Source organism: Ochotona princeps, chromosome 3, assembly GCF_030435755.1.
Source record: "Ochotona princeps isolate mOchPri1 chromosome 3, mOchPri1.hap1, whole genome shotgun sequence".
Lineage (NCBI taxonomy): Eukaryota > Metazoa > Chordata > Mammalia > Lagomorpha > Ochotonidae > Ochotona > Ochotona princeps.
In genome coordinates this window covers 78,475,420-78,502,624 of record NC_080834.1, presented here as the reverse complement: position 1 = coordinate 78,502,624, position 27,205 = coordinate 78,475,420, and the positions used below count along the sequence as shown (strand labels likewise).

The following is a 27,205-nucleotide window of genomic DNA, read 5'->3' as shown; positions in this document are numbered from 1 at the left end:
GTCTGGCTCACCTGTCCTTTGATGAAAGTAAGTGTTGAAATTCCCCAATATTATTGTACTGGAGTCTGTATCTTCCTTTAGATCTTTAATAACAGTTTTTAAAAATAAGTGAATGCTCCAGCATTGGGCATGTATACATTTGCTGTAGTCACATCTTTTTGTTATATTGATCCCTGAATTATTGCATAATGGCATTTCTGTCTGTTTTAACAATTTTTGTCTTAAAGTCTGTTTTGTCTGGTATCAGGTAGCCATTCCTGCTCATTATTATTTCTATTAGTATGAATATCTTTTTCCATCCTTTTACTTTTAGTCTGTGTGGACCTTTGTTGATCGTGCCATAGCTTTGTAAATATTCCTATTGTTTGTATTGGATTTCCTTTGTATGATTAGTAGATTTTCTGCCTTCATATTTTTTTCATTGTGCTTGTTATCTTTCTCTGTTTCTGTGTATAACACATCCTTAAGTATCATTTATGAAGCTGACTGGTTGGCACCAAATTCAAGTTTTATTTGTTTTGAAAGTATTTCTTATTTTGCTTTCATTTATGAATGAGAACCTTGCTGGGTAAAGTATTCTAGAGGGAAGCTTTTTTCTTGAAGGGATTTGTTCTATATATCTCCATTCTCTCCTAGCCTGTAGGGTTTCTGATGAGAAATCTGCTGTCAATCATCCTTTTCTTTAAAAGTATTTGGTGTTTCTATCTTGCACATTTTAGGGTTGCTTCTTTGTGTTTTATTTGAAAATTTCCAGTATAATGTGCCATGGTGAAGACCCTCTTTGATCGTGTCTACTTGGGATTTTGTGTGTTTCCTGCAGTTGAATGTTCATATCTGTGTCCCAGTTTGGGAAATTTCTTGATAATATTTTACCAAGTCAGTTTTCCAAGTCATTCTGCTTTTCTACTCCTCCAGGAATGGCTGAGCCATGTATGTTTTGCTGCTTGATGGTATTCTGTTGATTTTGAATCTGATGATGGTATTCTGTTGATTTTAGTTTCTGTTGAAACTAACTGTTAAGGTTTGAATTTTAAACTTTTAGAGGCAAAAAAAATGCCTAGCAAAAATATCTGTACTATATTATGTTTCTTATAGTGATAACTGGAAAAAGAAATATTCTCAAGGTAGCCAAATAAACTTTACTCTGTTGATATATGTTTAATCTGATCTCATTCAAATATTTTATATACATATACATATGTATTTCAATGAAATGTTAAGAAAACTAATTCATAAAGTTGAGCTCATTTTAAATATAATCATGACTTTTTTTTTTTTAAAGATTTATTTTATTTTTATTATAAAGTCAGATATACTGAGAGGAGGAGAGATAGATTGGAAGTGGAGCTGCCGGGATTAGAACCAGCAGCCACATGGGATCAAGGCGAGGACCTTAGCCACTAGGCCACACTGTATGACCTCTGAGTGATCAATTTAATGAGAAAAAACTATTTTGAAGAAATGAAATAAAAACAAAAACATATTGAAATCCATCAGATATAGTTAGTGCTGATTTTTGTTGGTGAGATGTATCTTCTATAGGCAACAAATAAATGGGTTCTGTTTTTTAAAAAAAAAAAAATAAATAAATATAATCATGAAATTTTAGCAGAATTATACTGCTTAATTATAATAGGTTGAATATCTCAGTTTTGTGACATGCTTTGAATATCTTCCACGCATTCTTTCTTTTTAAGCCTTTGAAGTTTATTTGTTTGAAAGGCAGAACAACAGCGAGAGAGAGAGAGAGAGAGAGAGAGAGAGAGAGAGAGAGATATATCTTCCATTCACTGACTCACTTCCCAAATACCTCCAACAGCCAAACAGGGCCAGGCTGAAGCCACAGAAGTTCTGTTCAGGTCTTTGCCGCATGGATGTCTGGGGTCCAGTCACTCCAGCCATTGTGTGTTGTCTTCTGAGGTACGTTAGCTGGAAGCTGGATTGGAAGTAGAGAAGTGTTGTTATGTGATAGGGACATCATATGAGATGACTTAATCCATTGCATCTCACTGCTGGCCCTTACAGGTTATTCCTGTAAGTAAGAATGATGGTGCAGGATTGCACAGGTGAAAATGACAGCAAATAAATTCATATAGCTATCTGAAAAATTCAGGAAGCAAAGATGAAAGAATAAGTAAAATTCCTGCCCGTCACATTTCCTAGCCTTTAGGAATAATTCACTTCATAATATATAATGGTCTAGCTTTGTACTTGCTATAGTAACTTTGAAGAGTTACAGAAATTAGGGGTGAAACAGTGATTTTGAATTTGAAAAAGCTTAAGTCACTAAGTGGTGACTGAAATGATTTTGTTACTTGGTTTTCCTTGTGTGAATTGTCAGGATATTTTCATATTTCAACTATTTATTTTGTGTTTTTTTAAGAAGTAAGAAATTCATTACATGTTGAATAACAATAAGAGTGCTGAGCTGTGAAGGTCTTAAAAGAAATAGCAATGATTTCTGATTAGTTCAGCTCTAGCATAGAGACCACAAGTGTTATAAAACTATCAATAGAAAGATTAAAATAAACTCTTACCTGTTGTTATGTTTGGCAACTATCTGATTTCTTATTAAATCATAGTCCCATTTCTTAACCCACAACTTCATCTTAATGTCTGGGTGTCAGCTTGTAGTTCATGTGTTAGATTCCTACCTGCTTTATTTGTGTTCCTCTGAAAGACCTGCAAATGGATGAAAGAGCAGGAGATCCTAATGGTTTTGTTTTCCATCTCCATACATTAGAAGTCATGCATAGGTACTGGCAGAAATATTGTCTCCTGAAGTGTGCCATAATCTATGCTGCATTTTGGTTATTAACAGTTACTAAATTGGGAGGTTTTTTTTTTTTTTTTTTTGTAATAGGGAAGCTTCAGCAGTGTTCATTGGTAATTCTTTTTTTTTTTTTTTTTTAAGCATAGCTCATGCAGAGCGCAGCATTTTCCAGTCGATGAAAATTGTTGAGCATCACAAGGAGATCACGTGCTGTTTCTGAGAGCCTTTTCCCCCCTCCCTGGAGGAAGCCTCTCCAGAATGTGACTCTGCACAGTCATGCCCAGGCAGCCTCTGCTGTGTGGGTGGCTTGTGCTTGCTCAGGCCAATTATGACAATGATGATTTGGGAAGGGAAACTTCTGGGGCTTCAAGTGAGTAAGAAGTTTCAGTAGTAGTAAAAAAAAAAAATCACAAAACACGCTCATTTCTACTGATGATTTTGTTTTAGGTGGAACAAACGATTTTTAAATACTGTTTTTAGCGTTGAATTTTTGCATTTTAATTTGTATGGATGTGTCTTCTAAAACTGAAGGTTTCTGATGCTACTTTCTATGTTCCCTTTCAAGATTATTGAGAAAAAGATTATGTATAATTAGCTGCATTCATTTAAAATGAACAATTTGATATTTAAATGTATAATTTCAAATGTAAAAGTTGTATATACTTGTGAACCATCACCACAAACAAAATGGATAACATTTTATTCACTTTAAATATATTTTCTTATTTTTCTGTTTATTTGTGTAGCGTGTTCCTGACTTTGGTCCCACCTGCATGCAACTACTGATGTACTTTTTCTCATCTTAGGCTACTCGGCATTGTATATGCGTAGTAGTATTTTGTGTGCTGTTTTGTATGTATGCATTCTGTTGTGTCTGTTGTTTCACTCAATAGAAAGCTTTAGAGATTCATCAACGTTATGTTTTTAATTTTTTATTGGGTAGTATTCTGTATGCGTAATTTATCCATTTGCCTGTGGACTGATATTTGGGTTGTTTTCAGTTTTTAACTCTTGCAAGTAAGTTTGTGAATTAAACCACGATGAGCATTTATGCGCATACCTTGTGTGGTAGGGATGGCGTTGTGGCACAGAGAGTTAATCTGCCACTGACCAGACCAATATCACATGGGAACTCTGGTTCAAGTTCCAGGTGCTCCACCTTTAATTCAACTCCCTGATAATGCACATGGAAAAACAGTGAAGGGCGGTTAATCTGCTTGGGGCTTTGCCAACCATGTGGGAGACCCAGATGGAATTCCATGTCTATGGCCATTGTGACCATTTGGGGATTGAACCAGTGGATGAAAAATCCTTCTCACTACCTCTTCTTATTGCTCTCTGTTATTTTGCCTTTCAAATAAATATTTATTGGAAAGTCAGCTACACAGAGAGGAGAGACAGAGAGGAAGATCTTCCATCCATTGGTTCACTCCCCAAGTGGCCGCAATGGCCAGAGCTGAGCCAATCTGAAACCAGGAGCCCGGAGCCTCTTCTGGGTCTCCCATGCAGGTTCAGGTTCTCAAGGCCTTGGGTTGTCCTTGATTTGTTTTTCCAGGTCACAGGCAGGGAACTGGATGGGAAGCAGGGCTGCTAGGAAATGAACAGGCACATATGGTATCCTGGCGCATGCAAGGCAAGGACTTTAGCTGCTAGGCTGCCACACTGGGCCCCAAATAAATAAATCTTTATATAATGTCTTGTGTAGATATATATTTTATCTCTTGGGTATGTGTTATTGGAATTGGCAGGTTATGTAGCAAGAATGTATTGCATATATTTTTAAATTGACAAAAGTTTTCTAGTTGTAATATAATTTACATTTCAACTACTAACATATGTGTATCTGAGTTTTCTAAATTTTATCAGTGATTATAAGTGTGTAATCTCACTGTTCTTAATTAGTATTTCCTTATGGTTATTAATATTGAACATCTTTCCATGTCTCTACTGACCATTTGAATATCTTTTCTTTTGAGATTTTGTTAAAGTCATTTGCCCAGTGTTTAACATTGAGTTTTTTTTAAAAAACTTCTTTTTATTATTATCATTTTATGATATAGTTCCATGAGCCCTGGAATTTCCCTTATCCTTTCCCCAATTCCCTCCCCCCACCCACTGACTTACCCTATATATTACTATAGTATAGTTCTCTATAAACAGTCATATGTCCATCATTGCAGGCATGGGCAATGGCAGAGAGTTCAGCATCCTATTGTCAAGATATAGTTAACAGTTTCATTGGGGTTTCATCTTTAATCGGAAAGTAGAGATGCATACTACATTGTATCCTCACATCTGGATATGACAGTCTCCATTACACAGTTACTATATATCGCCTTAAATGAAAAAGCCACAATACAAAATCAACAACAGGCAGAAAAATAGAAATTTATAGTACCATAAAGTCAAATTATATGCTGCTAGATATGATAGTCTCCATTACACAGCTGTATATCCTATATAATAATATTTTATTAGGTATATGAAGTATAAATATCCTCTCCAATTATTTTTTTTTAAAAATTACTCACTTATGTCTTTGAAAGGTGAAGTGACATGGGCCCGGCGGCGTGGCCTAGTGGCTAAAGTCCTTGCCTTGAATGCCCCGGGATCCCATATGGGCGCCGGTTCTAATCCCGGCAGCTCCACTTCCCATCCAGCTCCCTGCTTGTAGCCTGGGAAAGCAGTCGAGGATGGCCCAATGCATTGGGACACTGCACCCGCGTGGGAGACCTGGAAGAGGTTCCTGGTTCCCGGCTTCGGATCAGCATAGCACCGGCCCGTTGTAGCTCACTTGGGGAGTGAATCATTGGACGGAGGATCTTCCTCTCTGTCTCTCCTCCTCTCTGTATATCTGACTTTGTAATAAAAATAAATCTTAAAAAAAAAAAGAAAGGTGAAGTGACAGATAGGGAGACAAAGATCTTTAACCCCCGGTTCACTCCCCAACTGGCTACAAGTGGTAGGCCAGCCTGAATCCAGGAGCCTGGAGCTCCATGTGGGGCTCTCCCATGGGTGATAGGGGCTGTTCCTTGCTGTTCTATCAGCTTTTACTTCTTGTATTTCGATGCTCTGTTGTAGGAAGTATATATATATATATATATATATATATATATATATAAAGGATTAAGCATATACTATTTTTATTATTATGTCTTCTTGGAGAATTGATTGACTTATGATGATATGATATGCATTGCCCATTATTATCCCTGGTAACTTTCCTTTCTCTGAAGTCTTCTCTGTCCCAAATTAATAAACTATTCCCATTTCCTTTAGTGTTGTCATGACACATATTTATTCCTTAAGTTTTAAAATGTGCTTTTTATACTTAAATTTCTTCTGCAAGACATATATTTAGATCTTGCTTTTTTTTTTAAGATTTGTTTTGTTTGAAAGGCAAATCTACATTTAGAATTAGAGACACAGAGAGAAAGCTATTCCATTTGCTGGTTCACTCCCCAAATTGCTCCCACAGCCAGAGCTGAGACCATTTGAGGCCAGGAGCCAGGCGTTTCTTCCGGGTCTCCCTCCAGGTACAGGGTCCCAAGGCCTCAGGCTATCTTTTGCTGCTTTCCCAGGCCATAAACAGGGAACTGGATGGAAAGTGGAGCAGCTGGGACATGAACCGGCAACCATATGGGATGCTGGCACTTCCAGGTTGAGGATTAGTCTGTTGAGCCATGGCACAAGCCTCATGGGTCCTGTTTCTTGATCTACTGTGGCAATATTTTAAAATTGTTATATTTAGACAACTGATGCTCAAAGTATTTTCTGATATAGCTGCATTAATATTTACCATAGTTCTCAAATTTTTGTTGTTCCTTTTTTATTCTTATATGTAGAACGATATTTACTTATAAGGCAGAATCAGACACACACACACACACAAACATACACAGAGAGATAGAGAGAGAGAAAGGTCTTCCATTGACTGGTTCACTGCTCAAATACTTACAACACCCAGGGCTGGGTCGGGCCAAAGCTGGGAGACTAGAACTCAATCCAAGAAGACTGTGTGGATGGCAGGAGTCTAAGTACTTCAGCCATCATCTGCTGCTTCTCAGGGTGTTTATTACCAGCAAACTGAATTGGCGGCAGAGTCAGAACTCAAACTGGACATCCCATTATGGGACATAGGCATTCCAAGTCTTTTTTTCTTTATTGGTATGCTAATTGTCTCTTCTTGTTTCTAAAATTCTCGAGAAGTTCTAGTTGTTCATCTCGATGAGGTGTCTGCTATTTGACTAAATATCTTTATTTAGAAAGTGCATTCTGGAGAGGGGTATATAATCACAACTTCCTATGTGGGATACCTATATTGGCCCCATTCTCCTGCTCAGGAACGAGCGATGGGGTGGGGGTGGTGTGGAGACAGGGTTGGCTTTTTAAAAAATGACATTTTCTTTACTTATTGGAAAGGCAGAAGGAGAGAGAGAGGGAGGGAGGGAGAGAGAGAAATGGAGACATATAAATCTTTCATTTAATGTTTTCTTTCTCAGATGACACACTGACTAGGGATAGGCTAGCCCAAAGCTCACAAACTGGAACTCCATCAGCGTCTCCAGTATGGGTGGTAGGGGCATACGTATTTGGGCCATCTTTGCTGGCTTCTCAGGTTCCTTAACAGAGTGGTGGATCAGGAGAGCAGCACTGGGACTGAAGCCCACGATCATATGGGATGCCTACATTCATACGTGTTGCAGAAGTGTCACAACATCAGTTCTGGCTTTTCTTTTTGAAAATAATTAACAGACAGAAGTATCTCATAAATAGGGAAACTGATTAATACAGTTCAAATATAATCTTTAAGATACTAACACATTTTTCTTTCAGGTGGCATATCTTCTAAGTATGCTTTTGCCATTGATTTTGTGTATTTTTGGTGATTATGAACCAATTGTCACATTGAATAAATCAGTAGAAACAGTGGCTTCTACTCTCCTGGAGTTCGTAACACTGATTCCCTTTGTTCTCTAAATACTTTGTAGTTTCAAGTGATTTATGTATGCATGGAAACCACACGATGCAGAGCACTCCAACTCCTCCCACACAAGGTAAGGTACTTCCTTATGCAGTGGCCAATGTTGTGGGGAGGGAGCATTGAATTTTGTTAAAGCATTAGCTGAAGGCCACTTTGGCAAGTGGAAGCATTCAGTGATCTGAGTATGGTGTTATGAGGCATCTAAGTGATTCAGTCTCAGGTTCTTCTCCAAAGAAGCCACATCGTTCCTGCTATCTTAAGTTTTGCCAAATTGGAGTGGTGCAAATAGCATAAATTTAATTGCTTCTCAGACCTGCATTGAAGTCCTACCTTTTTCTTCTTTTAATTACAATATCTTAATTTGGCCATGAAATGCAAGTGCTTGGATATTGCAGGAGAGACAGGTGCTATTAAACAGGCATGGAGAGATATTAAATGCAGAGTTTAGCACAGACAAGCATCATCCACATGAAAAGTTCTCTCATGATTCTGCTAAAATGTCGACATCACTGACACCTTTGTTACAAGTGAGCTGTATCAGAGGTAAGTGCTCCAGCCATCTCTGCAAAACTAACCTCAGTGGACACATTATATCAGTTTGTGGGAAGTGTGAGCTTCTGTGAGGAGTCTTCAAAAGCTCAGGTAAAATACTCTATAAAACCTATGCATGGATTTCAACATTTTTAATCTCAAAATAAATTTATCTTTTGTTCTTTTCTATGAACTTTCTGAAGTATCCTCATATGTTAGATGGTGCTTATTGTTTCAGGGGTTATTTTTTTACATTAAAGGTGGTTTCACCATGTTTATTTATTTAATCGTGGTAACTAGATTCCAACCGCAGAAACAAAATCTATGAGCAAAATCCACAGCTTCACTCTGTGGAAATCTATATGATGACACAGGCAGGAAGGTAGATGCATCCAGATGCCGCAATGGATAATGTCACACATTTGCAATAAAGTCCTTCTATTGACAAACTCCAAATGAAAATAAATTTTGTGCTTCTTTATGTCTTTAAATTTATACACTATATTTCTTTTTATAGAAATAAAATAGTATAAATCATCCCTTGTCACTGTTATTATTTTTAATTTTTATGGAGTTATTAGTCTGGCAAAATTAGAGATTATTTTAAGAACTGCTGATTTTACTGATATTGTGACATCTAAATTTAAAAAAAATAATAAAAATTTCAAATATTTCAACCTGAATTTGATCTTAGTTATTTTTAATGAAAGTACATATACTCTCCACACTTACATTTGTCTCAAAAGCTATTTTTGGAGCAGGCATTTGTAATCATGATTTTGCAGAATTTTTTGCACTCACCAAAATTCAGAAAAACCATTACATTATTATTCATTCCATTTTTAAAAAATTTTTTTTTATTGTTAATTATTTTGCATTATGTGACAGTTTCATAGGCTCTGGGAATCCCCCCATTTCTCCCCCTCCCCTCCCCCTGGTGGATTCCTCCACCTTGATGCGGTATTACAGTTCAAATTCAATCAAGATTCTTTCATTGCAAACATATACCAAGCATAGAGTCCAGCTACTTATTGTCCAGATGGGTTGAACAGTTTCTTGGGGAGACCTTTTCTGGTCTGAAGTTTGAGCTGGCAGAATATCATCACAGTCAATTAAGAGTCCCAATATAACATCAACAGCAATTTGCAATGTTATGGAATTGACATGGTGTTGAGTAACCAGTGTATTTAAAAAAAAAAAAAAAAAAAAGGAAAACAAGTCCTAGCCACAACCTATGATTAGCTCATTGACATTTCAATTTTAGTTCATATATAGGACCGGCTGCTCTATACCTTAAAATGGCCATAAGGCACCATTTAGCTGTTTCGTGTCCATTTCATCTTTTTTTTTTTTTATTAATATTTAGCATTATGTGACAGTTTCATAGGCTTTGGGAATCCCCCTCCCCCTCCCCCTCCCCTCCCCCCTGGTGGATTCCTCCACCTTGATGCAGTATTACAGTTCAAATTCAATCAAGATTCTTTCCTTGCAAACATATATTAAGCATGGAGTCCAGCTACTTATTGTCCAGATGGGTTGAACAGTTTCTTGGGGAGACCATTTCTGGTCCGAAGTCAGAGCTGGTATAATATCATCACAGTCAATTAAGAGTCCCAATATAACATCAACAGCAATTTGCAATATTATGGAATTGACATGGTTTTGAGTAACCAGTATGTTAAAAAAAACAACAACAAAAAAAACAAAAAAAAATATTCATTCCATTTTACACTGAAGAGTATGAAATACACTAACCAGATAAATCTGATAGTGTCTGTTATTAGAGATTGGATTTATGGAATGCCTTTGTTCTTCTAAAACAAAAAGTGGAGTTCTGTTTTCTGTTTATTACTATGTAACTCCTGAATTGATTTCAATATATGCTATAATATTTATTGTTTTTGTAATGATCTAGGGAAGATTGCTTAACATTTGGATTAATTTTGATATGTTAAATATATTTTGCTAATGTGAATTTCTTATGTAAGTACAACTTCGTTTACCATGTTGTGGATAACATTCACATGTGAAGTTTCTTATCTAGCTTGTCTTTGTCATTCTCCTTTCATGTGTGTGTCCAGTCAACACCTCACTGCCCGTGCTGATGGGTACAAAGGCTGTGCTCTGCTGCCTTCCTATCCCATTGACGAGTGTGTTGGTAACCACGTGGAAAATAACCCTCAGACACAGGCCCAGCTGTACCATGTCCTACAAGAAAGATACAAATGAGACCACAGCAACCAACTGTGCTGATGAGAGAATAAGCTGGGCCTCCAGACCTGACCAGGATCCTAGACTTCAGATTGACCCAGTGGCCCTCAGTCATGATGGGAATTACAGCTGTGAAATAGTCAGTCGTGATGGGAATTTTGAGCATAGACATCACCTCCAAGTGTTAGGTAAGGAACATCATGTATTGTGGTTTTCAGATCATTAGATTTGAGAACAAAGTAATTATCTCTGTAAATTACATATTCTTGACTTTTTTTGACTGTTGGTAGAATATCATGTATATTTATTTATTTAAATAAAAACCATTAATTTCTTAATCATCCTTTTAGAGGGGAGGGCATGGGGGTTACCTATGCATCTTTTTATAGGGATGGAGAGTGGATCAGTGAGTGGATGAAGAGTGAGTCACATGTCCAAAGCAGGGAATAGGGGAATTGGTACACTGCTCCTTGTTAGACTACATTAGCGTCAGGTGACAAGGGTTGGAGATGATCTATTGGTGTTGCCCCAAGGAGCTCAGGGTAGGGGAGAATGTTCCAGAGTATTACTCGACTGATTGTTGTATAAGAGGTAACATAATGTATTTGCTCTCAGAGGTGCTCTTTCATGTCCTCTGTAGAAGTTCTCAAGCCTTTGGTTTTCCATGTCCACCTTGGAGTGTCCACAGACCCAGGTGCTTGGCCTGAAGTGTTATGACACTTGCTTTTCTTTTTACTCTTAAAAATATATACATATATTTATATATTTATTTATTTATTTATTTATTTATTTATTTATTTATTTATGTCTTATTGGAAGATTAGATTTACAAGAGAGAAGGAGAGACAAAGATCTTACAGCCACTGGTTTACTCCCCAAGTGGCTGCAATGTCTGGGGGTTCCCGGCACATGCAAGGCGAGAACTTTAACCACTAGGCTACCTCACTGGCGTCCTCCTTCCACTCTTTGAAGAGTTACTTGAAATCTTCTATTGGGTTAGAGGATCTGGTTTTCTTGCTTTCCATGCACATCTTCATCTTTTCTCTGGAGACAGCAACAAGGGTTTCTAGGTCCCACAACATGTGCTCCTTGGTTGTGCCATGTCTCAATGGGATGTTCCCTGTGATTGGGGTGCTGTCAGTCTAAGGTACACATGTAATTCAGGGGGCCTGCTCTTGACCAGTTAGCCCCACCTGACTCACCCCCAGCCCTATTTCCTGTATGCGTCTGTGGGTTGAGAGTTTCCTCTAGAACCCCTACCGTGTCTGTTCTGCATTCCAGTTGCCATGAGTGCCAGTGCTGCAGCTGTCTGATCCAGCCTGCCCCATCCTCAGCTCTCATGCACACCATTGGATACAGTGGTCTAGTTGGGGATGTCCCCTTGAGCCCCTTCTAGATCATTTCTCAGACCTAGCTCTCCTGTGTGCTAGAGGATGCATTGCCCCAATGTGCTCTGCTCCCAAGGCCCGACTCTCATGCCCACCAATGACACTCCAGAACTCTTGCCAGGATGGCCCTCAGACCTGGTTGTGGCACATGCTGGTAGGTGTTGAGACCTGAGTCGTCTATCCCAATCCTGTTTTCATGTGCTTCCTGCCCCCAGCCCTGGTTCTCATGCATACCAGAAGGTATAGCTGCCTGGATGGGTGGAACCATGCAGATCCTTACCAGGTCAATTCTCAGACCTGATTCTTATGAGTGGAGGTGGTAGTTGTGGTGACATGGCCTGTTCCCTCTCCCCAACTCTCAGTTATACTGACAGGTACAGCTGCCTGGCTTGGTGTGTCCCTAGACCCAGTGCTTGTACTCACAAACTAGTACCATGGCCTGGACAAGGTGACCCTCCAAAATTCCTTCCAAGCTGGGCTCCTGATTTGGTATTTGCATGCACCAATAGGTGTGATCCTGGCCCAGACTGCCTCCATTTTCTGATCCTATGTACACAGGCAGATGCAGTAGCCTGGCCTCAGAAGATCTTCCATGTACTCTCATTTGGCTCACCCCCAGGCCTAGCTCTCCTGTGTCAGCAAGTATAACAACCCAGCACTGGGAAACTTTCTGGTATACCCATTATTTTGCTGACATGTGTGTGACATGGTCTGTTCTGTGAAAGTCCCTAGCAAGCATTTTGTACACCTGAAGTAGCATTCAGTTGCCTCCCTCCAGGACATCCTTAGTTTATTGCACAGCTGCAGCAGGACAAGGAGCTTGGTGGTCCCCTCACATGGTTCTTACCTGGTGGCATGTACAGACATAGTGTGCTCCCCCACCCTTGTTGGCTGCCTGGCTTGTAAGATTTTTTTCTCCCGTTATATCTCTGCAGTTCCACCCGAAGTGATCCTATATGTCCACAAGAACAGAACCGCCGAGTGCAAGGCTGTTGCAGGGAAGCCGGCTGCAAATGTGTCTTGGTTCCCACCAGGGGACTGTCTCACTGGGCTGGACTCCTGGGCCAATGGCACAGTGACAGTCTGGAGCACATGCAACTGGCCAGACAGCAACGTGACTATTGTGACCTGCTCTGTCTCGCATTCTACTGGTGAAAAAAGTCTGTCCAAAAAACTGCCTCCTGGTTAGTAATGCTTCTAGTTTTCTATTTGATATTTTTATTCCATCAAAGTATCCTTGATAAAGAGGGATGAAGAGTGTGTAGTTATGTCACTCAAGGATACTTCCTTCTAGCTTATGGTTTCTCTTACTATTATTCTCTCCGATAAAGAGCTATGTCTAGGAAAATAACATAGAAATGTATTATAAAAATCTTTAATTTTATAATGTACTTCATTCTACTTTTAACATTCACTTTTATGCTAATGGTAAATTGGTTTGTGAAATGTACTTTTTTAGTAAAAGATTTATTTTATTTTAAAAGGGGGAAGAGAGAGAGGGAAAAAGGGGAAGGAAGGGAGAAAGGGAGGCAGGGAGGGAGGGAGAGAGAGAGAGAGAGAGAGAAATATTCTATCCATTGGTTCACTCCCCAAATGCCCACATAGCACTGTCATTTCAAGCTAGGCTAGTCCAAAACCAGGACGCTAGAACTCAGTCTGGGTATCCCACTTGGGTGCAGGTATTCAAGTATGTTGGGATGTCTTCCACTGCCTTCTCAGGCGTATTGGCAAGGAGTTGCAATGAAAATACAGTAGTTGGGACTTGTACTCTGATATGAGATGTGTATATTTTAAGTGATAGCTTAATCTTTTGAGCCATAATGCTGGCTCAAAGAATTATTCTTTCAAAAGAACATGTATGATTTTAATTAAAAGGTAAAGTATAATTTTAAGCAGATACTTATTTTAACTGGAAGAATAAAATCACTTATAAATTGCCTTCCATGAACTTCTAGTCTGAAGCTAGGTTCTTCTCTTCTCTAGGTTCTTCTTGGTAGAATTTCTTAAATGCTTTATGATAACACCCATGATTCAGATCATCACTGTTTAATTCCTTCATTCCCCATTCACATTCTATACCTATTTGTTGTTATTTTAAAATAATTAAATATTGTTTTAATCAACTTGATACATAAAGTTAAATTGTTCTGTAACAATTGCTTTGGCAGTCCTGTCACCATGTTCTCATTTAATTCTTCCAGGTAACTCTATTTTTCTGAATAATGTGCTCATTTGCTATTTCTTATTAAATTTGGACCTTATGTTCACACCTCTTCTGTAGATGAGGATTTACCATCATTCCTTTTTTCCCTTCCCCTTACTCTTCACATGCAGTAACAGTATTTTTCACTAGAATGCATTGTTTTGAAATGTAAGCCTTATTAAAACCAAATTAAAATGTTATATTTTTTTGGACTTTGATTTTGTTTTACTTTTGTTTGGTTTCCTTAGTAATGAATCTACCTGTTGTGAATGATCACTAACCCCACTGCCAAAATTAGAGAATCACTTAGTAATATTCTTGTATGGTCAGATTTACTTGATACTCTGAAAGTTCAGTATTTTTCTTGAAGAAGATATTTCTTCTTAAGTTTTTACATGCTCTTGGACTACTCAGTCCTGGTTGGTGGCAACACCTGCTGTGCAACTCTTATTCTAGATATCCTCTTTGCCTCAATCCTCTGTTTGCTCTTGTGTCTACGTATTAGTTCCTTTTGTTTCCCAAATATTTGTTTTATTCTCTTTCTTTCATATCCCAGACTTTTTTTCATTAAAATGCAAGTATTTTTTTCTTTTTCTTTTTTTTTATTGCATTTCATTTTATAACATCATTTCATAGGCTCTGAGGTTCCCCCAACCCCTCCCTATACCCTCCTCTAATGGTGGATTACTCCACCTTATTGCACTATTACAGTTCAAATCCAGTCATGTTTCTTTCATTGCAAACATGTACCATACATAGAGTCCAGCATCTTATTGTCGAGATAAATTCAACAGTTTCTTGGGGAGACCATCTCATCTCTGGTCTAAAAGCATTGCTGGCAGAATATCGTCCTGACCAATTAAAAGCCATAACATAACATCAACAATTGTTTACAACATTATGGAGTTAATTGATATGGTATTGAGACTTTTCTTAACTCTTCAGTAATTCTTAGCTATTGAATCATCTCAAAGTGAGCACTGAAGAGTTAATTATAAGCCTTACTCTCTCGTGACGGGGCTTATCAATTGGTTAGCTTTAATATAGTGACAATGTGTTAAAATCCCTGTGTGTGAAAAGTCTTCCAAAAGTTCACCAAAAAATGTGTTTTGGGAAAAAACTAATGTATGGATTGCAATGTTTTCACAGTACAGTAAATATATCTATTAATTACATATTTCCATAAATGTTTTAAAGTACTCTAGTATCTGAAAGTCTTTTCTCTGGAATTGTTCAGGTTTTGAAGGTGAAAGCTTTCCATTTCTTGCCTTGGAAGGGTAATCCCAACTGTATTTTGGGGAGGAAGTGAGGAGTCTGTGTGTGCCATCTACTTTTCTGCATTCAGACTGCTTGAACTCCAGTTCCCAGCCTGGCACTTCCCTTCCACCCTCCACGATGTCTAGATTTTCAACTCTGAAATCTCTTGTTCCTCTTTTGGGGGGTCAATTTTCTTTTTGTCTGCTAGCTGAAGAAGGTGTGCTGTATAGTGTGAGCTAGGGGACTTCTTAACCCATCCTACTTACTCCAAAGTTCTGACTTTTTAACTCCATGTCTCTGATTTTAAACCTTTTTAAAAAAGTTTATTTTTAGTTGACAAATAATCGCACGTGTTAATGGAATACAAAAGAATTTCGAAACATGTATGCTTCATGGAATGATCAAATTATTGCAATTAGCATATCTGTCACTTTAAATATCATTTCTTAGTGGAAAAAGCATTTAAGATCCTTTTTTAGTCATTTCAAAACACTTAATGTTTCCCACTCTGGAATTCTGTAGGCATTGAAGACTGTACCTATTCCATTTGATAAGTCATTTGCTCTTCTATTAACTTTTTACCAAAAAAGCAGTTGAACCTTTCATCTATTCTTGTTTTCATCCATGTTCTCTTTGCTTTTGCAGGCTAACTTTATAATCTTTCTTTAATGATATTTCAGTAAATTTTTAAAAATGAAAAAAGCACGATCTTAAACCAGTTCGCCAATATTTGTTCCTAAGGCAATATAGGTTTTTTTTTTTTTTTTTTTTTTTTTTTTTAGCTTTAAAATCTGCCTTGCACATGCTGGGATCACATATGGCACTGCTTCTAATCCCAGCAGCCCTGTTTCCAATCCAGCTCCTTCCTTGTGACCTGGGAAGGCAGTCAAGGACGGCCAAAGCTTTGGGACCCTGCACCTGCATGGTGCAGAAGAAGCTCCTGGCTTTGGATTGGCACAGCTCTGACCATTGCGACCACTTGGGGGGTGGATCAACGGGTGGAAAATCTTCTCTGTCTCTCCTTCTCTCTGTATATTTGACTTTCCATAAGTAAATAAATAAATAAATCTTAAAAACAAACAACCAAACAACAGAAAATCACAGCCTCTCAGAGCTGGCAAGGCCTTTGTTGACCTGTATACTTACCAGATTGAACGTTTTACTATGGCCATCAGCTAAGAAATACTTCAGAGCTGCTGCTGTAATTCAGTCTTTGTAGTGTCTTAACAGAAAATGACTTCAGATTTGGGGTTATTTTTCCTACCACTTTCCTTATAATAACTCAATTATTTCTGAGTGTGGAGGTGAGAAACACTATGCTCTTATTGTAATGGTGAGCCAAAAACTGCACATTGCTGGTATGGGAATTCACCACTCACAGATCCTCAAGACAACAAGACCCAGATATAGGGGGATGTTGTGCTGCAACTTCTAGAGTCTGAATTGATAAAGACGTCTATTTTAACAGCTCTTTGAGCTGTTGATCAGTACTATTTGAAATGAAATAATAGAAATGACCATAAAAATGAAATTAAATGTACTGTGAGACATCATTAAACCATATATATGCATATGTGTATGAATATGTATATATAGTCGGTTTTATTTTTTAGAGTGGTTTTGGATTTACAGCAAAACTGAAAACCACAAAAAATTCTCACAGAATCCTTGCTACTGTACACTCACAGCCTTGTCATCATGCCTATATCACACTGCAATGTTTCTTTTATTAGAATTGATGAACCAATGTTGACATGCCATTATCACTCAAAGTCCACAGTTCTTTCTTACTGTTGTACTTTCTGTGGGCTTTGATAAAGTTATAGTGACAATGTGCCTACCATCACAGCATAACACAAAATAGTGATAAAGTTCTACTATTCTAAAAATTATCTATGTTTGCCTGTTCACCCTTCTGCCCTCTAACACCTGGACACCACTGATTGAATTTCACTCTCCATAGTTTTGCCTTTTCCAGAATGTCATGTGCTGGGAATCATATAGTGTGTAGCCATTTCAGATTGGCTTCTGTCATGTAGTAGTGTACATTTAAGGCTCTTCTATGTATTTTCATGGATTAATATCTATATTTGTCTTTAGTACTGAATGATATCCCATTATCTAGACATGCTATGTTTGAATCATATGTTTTTGTGTCTGTAATTACAGCTGCTGAAGGAACATCAAGAGACTATTTTCTGCCTGTCATCTGCCCTATTATTTCTTTGATCGTCTTGGGTTTCATTTGGTGTTTGATCTGTGTCTTCAGGTACTAACTAATGAGTGATTTTTCTTCTTCATTATTGTGGGGATAGAGTTACAAATATTAAATTGACTGAGTGAATTAGGATGTTAATGTTAACCATCATGTAATCAAGAGGAGTATCTTGAAGGTGTTGCCGTTGAACTACTTTGAAGGATGGAGGGATTTTTCTGGGTTTCTTTGAATTGCTGAATGAATTAGGCCATTTTGGCATGATTTTGAGAGACAGGATAGACTACTATTTTTTAGTTGGGAAAATAATTACAGTTCCCTTTATATTCCAAGGAAGAGATGTCACAAACATTCTATTGCACAAGGCTCCTGTTGCATAATTTTGTGTTCTTTTCCAATAATCAGACTTTTGTTATTTGGGTGTTTTTAACACAAGAAATATTCATTCATTTGTGGTAGTTCATTTCTGGCTTATAATAGCTTCTATCAAAATGGGCCACATTATCAATAGTTATTGTCCCCTTTCCTATTTTATAACCAACGAATGATGTTGCCTGCACTCAATGGAGCTTGTTTTATTCATTTATTTATTTTTAGAAAATGCAAATCAAAAAACCTGGAAGCTATTCCTGATGAAGAAGAGGTAAGATCAGACTAAAAGACAAAAACCAAAGAAGACTATTTTATGATTTAGCCACATAGCTTGAAAATTGTAATTTGCATCAAGGTTAGTGTTTCAGTTGAAAAAACTAGTCAAAGTCCTGTTTTAACTATCTTAATAGTTAGGTGAAGTTTTAAATTATCTATCAAATTCTACTTATAGAGTATTTTGGAACCACATTTTCATTTCTAGAACTGCGTTGTAATTCATAAAATGTTTGCCTCAGTTGGGGAAACCTTGGAGAAACTGAAGTTATGTTCCCTCTCTCAGGAAGTGATCTCTAATGTTTTACTTCTCTTTTACAGTACCATCATCATTTCCCTCTTTTCCAAGCTTAAAACCTGTCTTGATCCTTGATCTTCTTTTTTTTAAATTATTTATTATTTAACTTCATTAATTACATTGTATTATGTAACACAGTTACATAGATACTTGGGTTCTCCCACCCCTCCCCAAACCCTCCCAGATCCTTGATCTTCTATAACTAGTGGTTGACTGTGTCTTTGATTCTCTCCCTTGAAATACTTCTCGTTTCACTTAATTCTTCTCCAGACTGACTTAGACTTAACTCTAGCTTTGCATGAAGGCTGAACTCAGTAACACCTTTTGTAAAATATTGGAACATAGGTTTTCTTTTATTTGTTTATGTAAGTTCTGAAACACATGTTTAAGCACTAAGTAGATACTAAAGCTGTGGGTACTTGTTCTGAAAAAACAAATATTTCTGTTATGATTTCTGGAATTTTCAAATTTATTTTGACTTTGAATTATTTTTCAGAATGAAATGCAGCCTTATGCCAGCTACACAGAGAAGAACAATCCACTCTATGATACTGTAAAGATGAAGATGCCTTAGGTGTTAAAAAGTGAAGTTGATGGCGTGGGTCTCTATACTTCATAACTTACTGGAATCAACATCAGGGAAAATGAGTCAAGATGCATTCCAATTACTCCTTTGATTTTCTTATAGTTCTAGAATGGAAGTGCTATCTTGAAATTAGTCCTTAGAAGAAAAAGATATTCTAAAGGATTTCCATTTATATCCTAACAAAATGGAAATTTTAGAAGCTTGGCTGGCTGCTACCAACTAACTGGCTGTTCAAAGACTGACATTATTATTACAAAGAAAACATATGCGTATGATAAGATATTTAAATTGTGCAATATAGTAAATAATGAAAACCAAGTTTCTTGAAGAAATTACTCCTTGGGATATAGCTTTTTTTTGGTATTCTTTTAGGACATTTCTATGTACAGATGATTTGTCTGTCATTTATGGTATGTATGTGTGTTTATGTGTCTATTTGCATACACACATATTTTTCTGCCAAGAGAGGCATGACAATATACTGTGATGTCGATCTGTACTATAATACACTGATAATATGTCTTAGGTATCTTTTCATGTCAGTACAAGCAGAACTACCTCATGCTTTTTATGGCTACATAAAATTCCAAGTATGGTGATGTCCTAATGTAATTGAACACATCCCTAGAGATGGACATTTAGATTGTTTTGAATTTTGGGGTATAAACCATACTGCTTACAGTGTTTCTTGTGGATATATATCTTATATATATCTTATATATATATGGATATATATCATATATATGTGGAGATAGATATATTATATATATGTATATATATATAATCCTGTTCTTAAACTTTTGTTAATCCTTCATACATCCCTAGTTGGGAGTCAGGTCCAATTCTATTCACTTAAATATTACTAAAAATGAAAAATATTACTAAAAAATGAAACTGTTGCTTGATCATACCCAACAGGCATGGAGTGAAGAATTAAAGCAGGAGGGACCAACATAAGTGAGGGAAAAGTCTTAAAAACATTACACTCATCGGAATGAAGCTGAAAGTAACGAGGGAAGGAAGCAAGATTGAATGATCACAATATTAGAGCTGTCTGAGTATTGGCCAAACCAGCTGGGGAGCTGGGGAGCTGTGATACCCTCTCAGCAGGCTATGATGTGTCAAGTGGTGAATCTTGGTACGGAGCCCTGGCTGAGGACCACCCAGGCCAGCACAGCCTCAACTCAGAACTCGGACTGGATTCTGAAGGCCTTACCTGGGAGGCCACCAGCAACTGTCCCCCTTGGGGTGAACAAGTCTTTTCTTGACCAGAAAACTTAGTGTTCATGTTTGTCATGTCTCCCTAGTTTCAAATCTTCTGTGACAATTCATTTTAGGCATATCTTTCATTTCAAAATATAACTATAGCTCTTTAATAAAGAAGTGTAGTTAATTTTTTATTAGCCATTTGTAAAATTTACCTTTATTAAGCCATTATAAACCATACATACTAATTGTGAATTTTTGTATATTTAGTCACAATTTTGTAATCTAATTTTATATATCTCATTTGCTATGTTTCAATTTTTCATTTATGTAAATTGCTTGATTGGTTAATTCTCTCTTTCAATGTCAAATAATTAGAAAGTTAGTTATAATATATATCATCAGTAGATATATTTTATCTACAAATATGTAAAATAGCCTCATTGGTATGTAATTTGCCTATTTAAAAGTATATAATCGGTCACATTTTGAGAATATTTAAATGTATAGCTTGTTTGGGCTAGGTTTTATACCATCGGAATAATCAAAATTAGAAACTTTCCATTACCCCTTAATATGTTCTCTTATGCTTATGTGTAGTCATATCTACAAACTTTTCTTATGGTTTCACCCTCATCTTCCCAGGAAACTTGCTCTGCCTTCTGAAAATGGGTGTTATTTTGTATTTTGTCCTCTATTTTAATGTAGAAACTTGATTCCTTTGGATTTTATACATAAAATTATGATCCACTTTAATTTGTATGTGGGTGAGATATGAGTAGATATTCATTTTATGATGAAAAAGTACTTACATGTATCTCAGTATCACTAAATTGTCTCTTAACCTTTTAGATCATTTGCACTGACATGTATGATTTTTTATACAGACTTTCTGTTTTGTTTTATTTCACTATGCACCTATTTCTATGCCAGTACCACAATATTATAGCATTATATGTCTTCAAGTTGACAATGTTAGCCTTGAAACTTTTTTTTTCCAAAATAGTTTTGGAATTAGAAGACATGTTGTATTTCACTTGATCTTAGCCAAAAGGCCGAGAAGCAATAACACGTTGTATTTCCATATGGGTTTTGAATTAGTCAATTTCTGACAAAAATGTCTTCTGGGATTTTGATTGGAATGTATTGGAACATTGATCAATTTTAGGAGAATTGGCACACAACAGAATATTTGGTCTGTTGATTCAGTCCCTTAGTGTTCTGTTGGGCACTTGGGTTGCTTCCACCTTTGGGCTATTTTGAATAATGCTGCTATGAATGTGGGTGTACAAATATCTGTTCACAAGTATTTTCTGTTTTCAGTTCTTTGGGGTATACATCCAGAGATGGATTTGCTGGATTACCAGAATGACAATTACCAAGAAAGTGGCACATCCCTTTCTATAGTGATTTCATCCTTGTACAGTCCCTCTAGCAGAGCATCAGGGTTACTTTTTTTTTTTTTATCTTAGTGGGCATGAGATGCTCTTTTTAGTTTGTAATTCACTAATGCTTAATGTTGTTGATTATCTTTCCATGTACTTACTGACTATTGGTACATAGCCTTTGAAGAAATGTCTTTTCAAGTCTTTTTCTCTCTAAAAAAATTGGCTCCTTGTTTTTGGTCACTTTTCCAAATAGCAGAATATTCTGGGTTCATTCTCAAATCTGGAAGAAACTATTAATCTGGGAATTATGGTTCCTTTTAATAGGAAATGGTATAAGAATCTACAATTTGAATCTGGATGTGCCTGATGTTCTAGAAGTGGCATTACTTTTAGGATTAGATTTGTCTTGGTTATTGGTTGTGTAGTGTATCTTTTTTCATCCTTTTAATCTCTGCCTTTGTATGTCCTTTGCTAAATATTTGTATAAGATATGAAAATTGTGGTATTTATTGGCACATTTGTATGTTTATATATTGGCTTTACAAACAATACGTGTATTTATTTAGAATTTTCTGTGCATGTAATTTTTTTCTTGCTCTCTTTTGACCTTAAAAAGATTTGAAGTTACATTTATATTATATTGGAAATCATGTATTTCATTTCTTGATATTATTTTTAAAATTCAACACGTGTAAAATCTAAAGCAAATCAATATAGTTCCAGTTGAGTAATTAAGTGACCTTAGAGCATTTTAAGTCTATTTCTTCTTGTATATTAGCATTATTGTCATCCATGATTGAAATGTTATCTCCTAGGGACTGGCACTGTGATTCAACAGGCTAACCTGTCATCCTCAGGAGCTGGCATCCCACATGGGCTCTGTTTCATGTCTCTGTTGGTCCACTTCCATCCAGCTCCCTGCTCATGGCCTGCGAAAGTAGTGGGGTGGAGCATGGCTGAAGCCTGGGAGTCCCGGAAGAAGCTCCTGGCTCTTGGTGTCAGATCAGCTCAGCTCTGGCTGTTGTAGCTATTTGGGGAGTGAAACAGCCCACGAAGATCCTTCTGTCTCCCCTTCTCTCTGAGTATCTGCCTTTCTAGTAGAAATAAACAAACTTTTTAAAAAGTTATGATGGTTCTGAAACTATTCTCTAACCAAACTAAATAATATCTAACTGAATATCCTCTAACTACACATGATGTGAGTATGAATGGCTAGAAAAATGTATTCAAGTATTTATAAGCTTATGTTTTATATATACGTTTTGCTCACTGTTACTTGCTGAACCTCAGATTTTCTGGTTGGGGTCGTTTTCCTTTTTCTCCTCTCTGTTTTTAACTGTACCCAGTAATGGTTCATGGAACAAAGGTTTTCATGTAGTGAAGGTCTTTATCTGTTGGTAAAAACTCTTAACATTTTTGTCTAAAAAAAGGATTTTGAAAAGCAGCATCTTCATCTAAGAAGATGGTGGGAAGTGTGCTGGGCAGGGAGTAGGTCCAAGTTCGTGGCTGTTAGTAGAGTGGGTGGAGTCTGAGCTACTCTCAGCCTTGGCTCTCACGTTCACCAGCAGGGACTGCATCCTGACAAAGGAGTTTCCGACCTCCTCTATCAGGTCACCTCCCTGTCACAACTCTGACGTGTATCTGTGGGTTCTTAACCCAGCCTGACTTCTTCCGTCTTTTGACCCAGAAGGTACAGCAGCCTTGCCCAACCAGCCCAATTTCACTCCAACTCTTACCATTGGGTGCTACAGTCCAGCTCTTCATGACCCACTTCCAGACCCGGCTCTCACATAGTTCAGTGGGTTCCAAGACCTAGCCAGCCTGTCCTACACCCATCCTGGCTTTCACCGAGTGCCAGCGGGTGCTGGAGCCAAGCCCAGTCTGGCACACCCCAGACTCAGTTCACACCTGAGCCCAGCTCAGGTCACTCATATGGGTGAGTGCATTGGTTTGACCTAGGTAGCTCAAACCAGGTCAGGTTATAGTAAGCCGCTGGCATATGTGTGGGTCACATCCGGGAGTAGGATAGGGGTGGGTTGAGTCAATTCATAGCACTCACTGGCAAATGTGAGAATCAGGACTGGATGCAGGGTCTACTATGTCAGCGGATGGACCTTAGAAGGATTTCCTCAACCTTGGAGCAACAAAATCAATGGCTCCACACTGGCCATTCCACGTACTCGGGTACTGGTGTGGTTAGGCTACTGGGGGTGTTCCTCTTCTTCTCTCCCTCTTCTCTTCACTCAGAAACAGAAAAGAATAGAAAGAAAGATTGGAAACCGTCGTCTCATCCACTTTCTCCTGTTCCTTACCATCCAGTCAGTGGTCCACATGGGATATGTCCTTTTTAGCTATGTAAACATCACCCAAAATAAAATAAATTTTATACAAAAAAGAAAAGTGGAGATGCTTTGTTTAAATTCAGTTCATTTTTGAGATGAGTTTGGGATATAACTTTTATAGCATAGGGAATCATTACAAGATTTGAATTGGAGTACTTCCCCCCATATACTATGGGTAAATCAGGGGGAATGAATGGAAGTTTCTGGGCAAGATGTTGAGTTGAATAGAGAAGCAAACACAGGATGGAGTCTGGGGCACACCCACCTTTTAGGGGTGGGTCAAAAAAGGGAAGATAATCCAAGAGAGGTAATAGTGAAGTAAAACCAATGGAAACCAATAGAAGAATTTTTGGGAGGAAGCAGCAAAAGTTTTCACTTCCTTAAAGAGAGAGAGTTAGAGTTTAAAATGTCAAAGAAGGGCTATGTCCTGGTGTTTTGTGTTATCATAGAGTGACTATAGTTTATTATAAGGTTTTAAATACAAATAAATAATCTGGATCATTAGATTGTGTACACATATTGAGTTACCACCGAGTATCTCAAAAACATGTTTGGTTATTATTGTTAGAAAGATAAATTAAATTAAAATTAATGAAATTTCCCTTCATTGACCATTGATGACCATTGAAGACAATTTCAGTGGAGTGATGGGAAGATCAGAGACACCATGTAAGAACAGTGCTCCTCAGATGTCTCTTTTGTTTTTTAAAATTATTATTCAATATATCAGATACAATCCAAAGTATTGCACTCAGGGTTTTGTATAAATAATAGTGTTATTTATTTTTTCAATTTAAAATTCTGTAAAAATATCACATGACACACACAAAAAAACATTTTCATTGGGATGTTAACATAAGTTTGCTAATTTACAGACTACTTCTAGGGAAATCTGGTAGAAAATGTAGACAAAAAAAATTGCTAAGATAAATAGAATATTATGGTTTAAACTGAGTTGTCAATGGGGAATATAATTTTGGGTCATTGTTTTGTTTGTGTTTAAAGGTTTGAGCCTCCAGTTTACTCAGCCCCTTCGGATCTGTGTATACATCTTTATTTTCCTCTGGGTATTCTGACTGTGAAGGAACTTGTGGATTTCTGCAGGTTTTCTGGATACAAGGAATATAGATGTTTAAAATGAGCTGTGCACTCAAAGGGTATTTATTGAAAAACGTTTCTGTAGATCTTAAAACTTATTATTCTGCTATGAAAGTTCTAGCGACTTAATATTCAAGGGTTGTGGCAGACTGGGGGAAGCAAGTGCTATGGCATAAATGTAGTATGAAAGTATGTCATATGTAGTGTGAAGCAGCAACAGTTGTCATTATTTGAATGTCTGCCGCTCGACACACATTGCACTCCATGCCTCATGGATGTCATGATTGGTATCTCTAATATCCTCACAGTAACTCTTCCAAAATTAATTCAGAGGTTTGCCCAGGACTGCAAAGACAATAACAGAAGAACGCTAGTTTCTTTGGCACAAAAGTATAGATTCTATTCACTAGACTGTGCTATTTGCTTCTTAAGTTTGGGTCTTATTCCTTTTTATTTTATTTTATTTTTTTTATTTTTTTTTAAAGATTTATTCATTTTATTACAGCCAGATATATACAGAGGAGGAGAGACAGAGAGGAAGATCTTCCGTCTGATGATTCACTCCCCAAGTGAGCCGCAACGGGCCGGTACGCGCCGGTCCGAAGCTGGGAACCAGGAACCTCTTCCGGGTCTCCCACACGGGTGCAGGGTCCCAATGCATTGGGCCGTCCTCAACTGCTTTCCCAGGCCACAAGCAGGGAGCTGGATGGGAAGTGGAGCTGCCGGGATTAGAACCGGCGCCCATATGGGATCCCGGCGCTTTCAAGGCGAGGACTTTAGCCGCTAGGCCACGCCGCTGGGCCCTATTCCTTTTTATGGTGAGGATGAACAGCAAGTCTGAAATTGATCAACAAGTAATAGTGTTTCTGGTTCATTTGTTAGGGTGGAAATACTTTCTTTTAAATATTCTTTACTTGTATCCTATTATTTCTCAAAGTTATGGAGACAGGAAAGGCTACATAAACATATAATGAAATGAAGTATGATCTCCCTAGAACATTGTAGTGGTGAACTCAATTATTGAACTTACCAAAAAGGTTGCAATTGATACTGAAATTTTTATTATATCAAATCAATTATTGGTATACCTTGATAGAGGTAAGGAATATTTGTGTTAAAATAGTCTTATTCCATAACCTGAATCTTTTAGAATGATCAGATATGTTGTTTGCTTGAGGATGTGTATTTTTCTTAAAATTTCTTTCACGAAGAAGTTTTTTAAATGAATTGAAATAGAATACAAGAAGAATGGTAAATTTCTTTTTGACTGACTAGTCTGAAACCAGGAACCAGGAGCTTAGTCTGGATCTCCCACATGGGCACAGGGTCCAAGCATGTGGACTATCATTTGCTGTTCTACCTGGTGCATTAGTTGGGAGCTGGATTGGAAATGGAGTATCTAGAATTCCAAATTGGAGCCCATATAGGTTGCTGGCATTGCACTGTATTATCACAATACTGGCCCCTCCCTGGCATCTTTTAAGGACTAATTTTATTATTATTTTTTAAAATGCAGAATTACACACAGAGAGAGAAGAGACAGAAAGATCTTTTATCTGCTGCTTACTTTCAAATGGCTGCAATGGTCTGGGGCTAGGCCAGGCTGAAACCAAAAGCCAGTAGCTTCATCCTGGTCTTCCTCATGGGTCCAGAGGCCCAAGTATTTGGGCCATCTTCTGCTTCTTTCCCAGATGCATTAGTAGGAAGCTGAACTGCAAGCGGAAGGGCCAGGACTTGAACCAGCACCTATATGAGATTCTGATGCTGCAGGTAGCTGCTTAACCCATTATGCCACAATGCAGTTTCCCAAAGTAACTTTTTTTTTCCACTTTATTTTTTATTTTATTTTTAAATGAGTCAGTGAAGAATTTAATAAGAGAAGAACTATTTTGAATAAATGAAAATAAACGCAATATCAAGACTTAAGGGTTGTAGCAAAAACATATTGAAAGAGTTATTGATCTTATACGTTGCATTAGAGTTGCCCTATATCAGAGAGAACATACGGTATTTGTCCTTTCGGATTTACTTATTTCACTGAGCACAATGGTCTCTAGTTGGGTCCATTTGGTTGAAAATT

At 37.4% G+C, this 27,205-nt stretch overlaps 1 protein-coding gene across 1 annotated transcript in view; it reads left to right on the top strand.

The window, feature by feature from the left end:
- Nucleotides 1-18,577, top strand: part of LOC101530506 (cell surface glycoprotein CD200 receptor 1) — a 36,463-nt gene extending 17,886 nt beyond the window's left edge. The window contains exons 2-6 of the mRNA XM_058661888.1: nt 7,765-7,830; nt 10,370-10,687; nt 12,823-13,071; nt 17,517-17,616; nt 18,160-18,577. Of these exons, the coding sequence (XP_058517871.1) occupies nt 7,765-7,830; nt 10,370-10,687; nt 12,823-13,071; nt 17,517-17,616; nt 18,160-18,220 (794 nt within the window). The 3' untranslated portion in view covers nt 18,221-18,577. The remainder of the gene's footprint in view (nt 1-7,764; nt 7,831-10,369; nt 10,688-12,822; nt 13,072-17,516; nt 17,617-18,159) is intronic.
- Nucleotides 18,578-27,205: the final 8,628 nt, after the last annotated feature.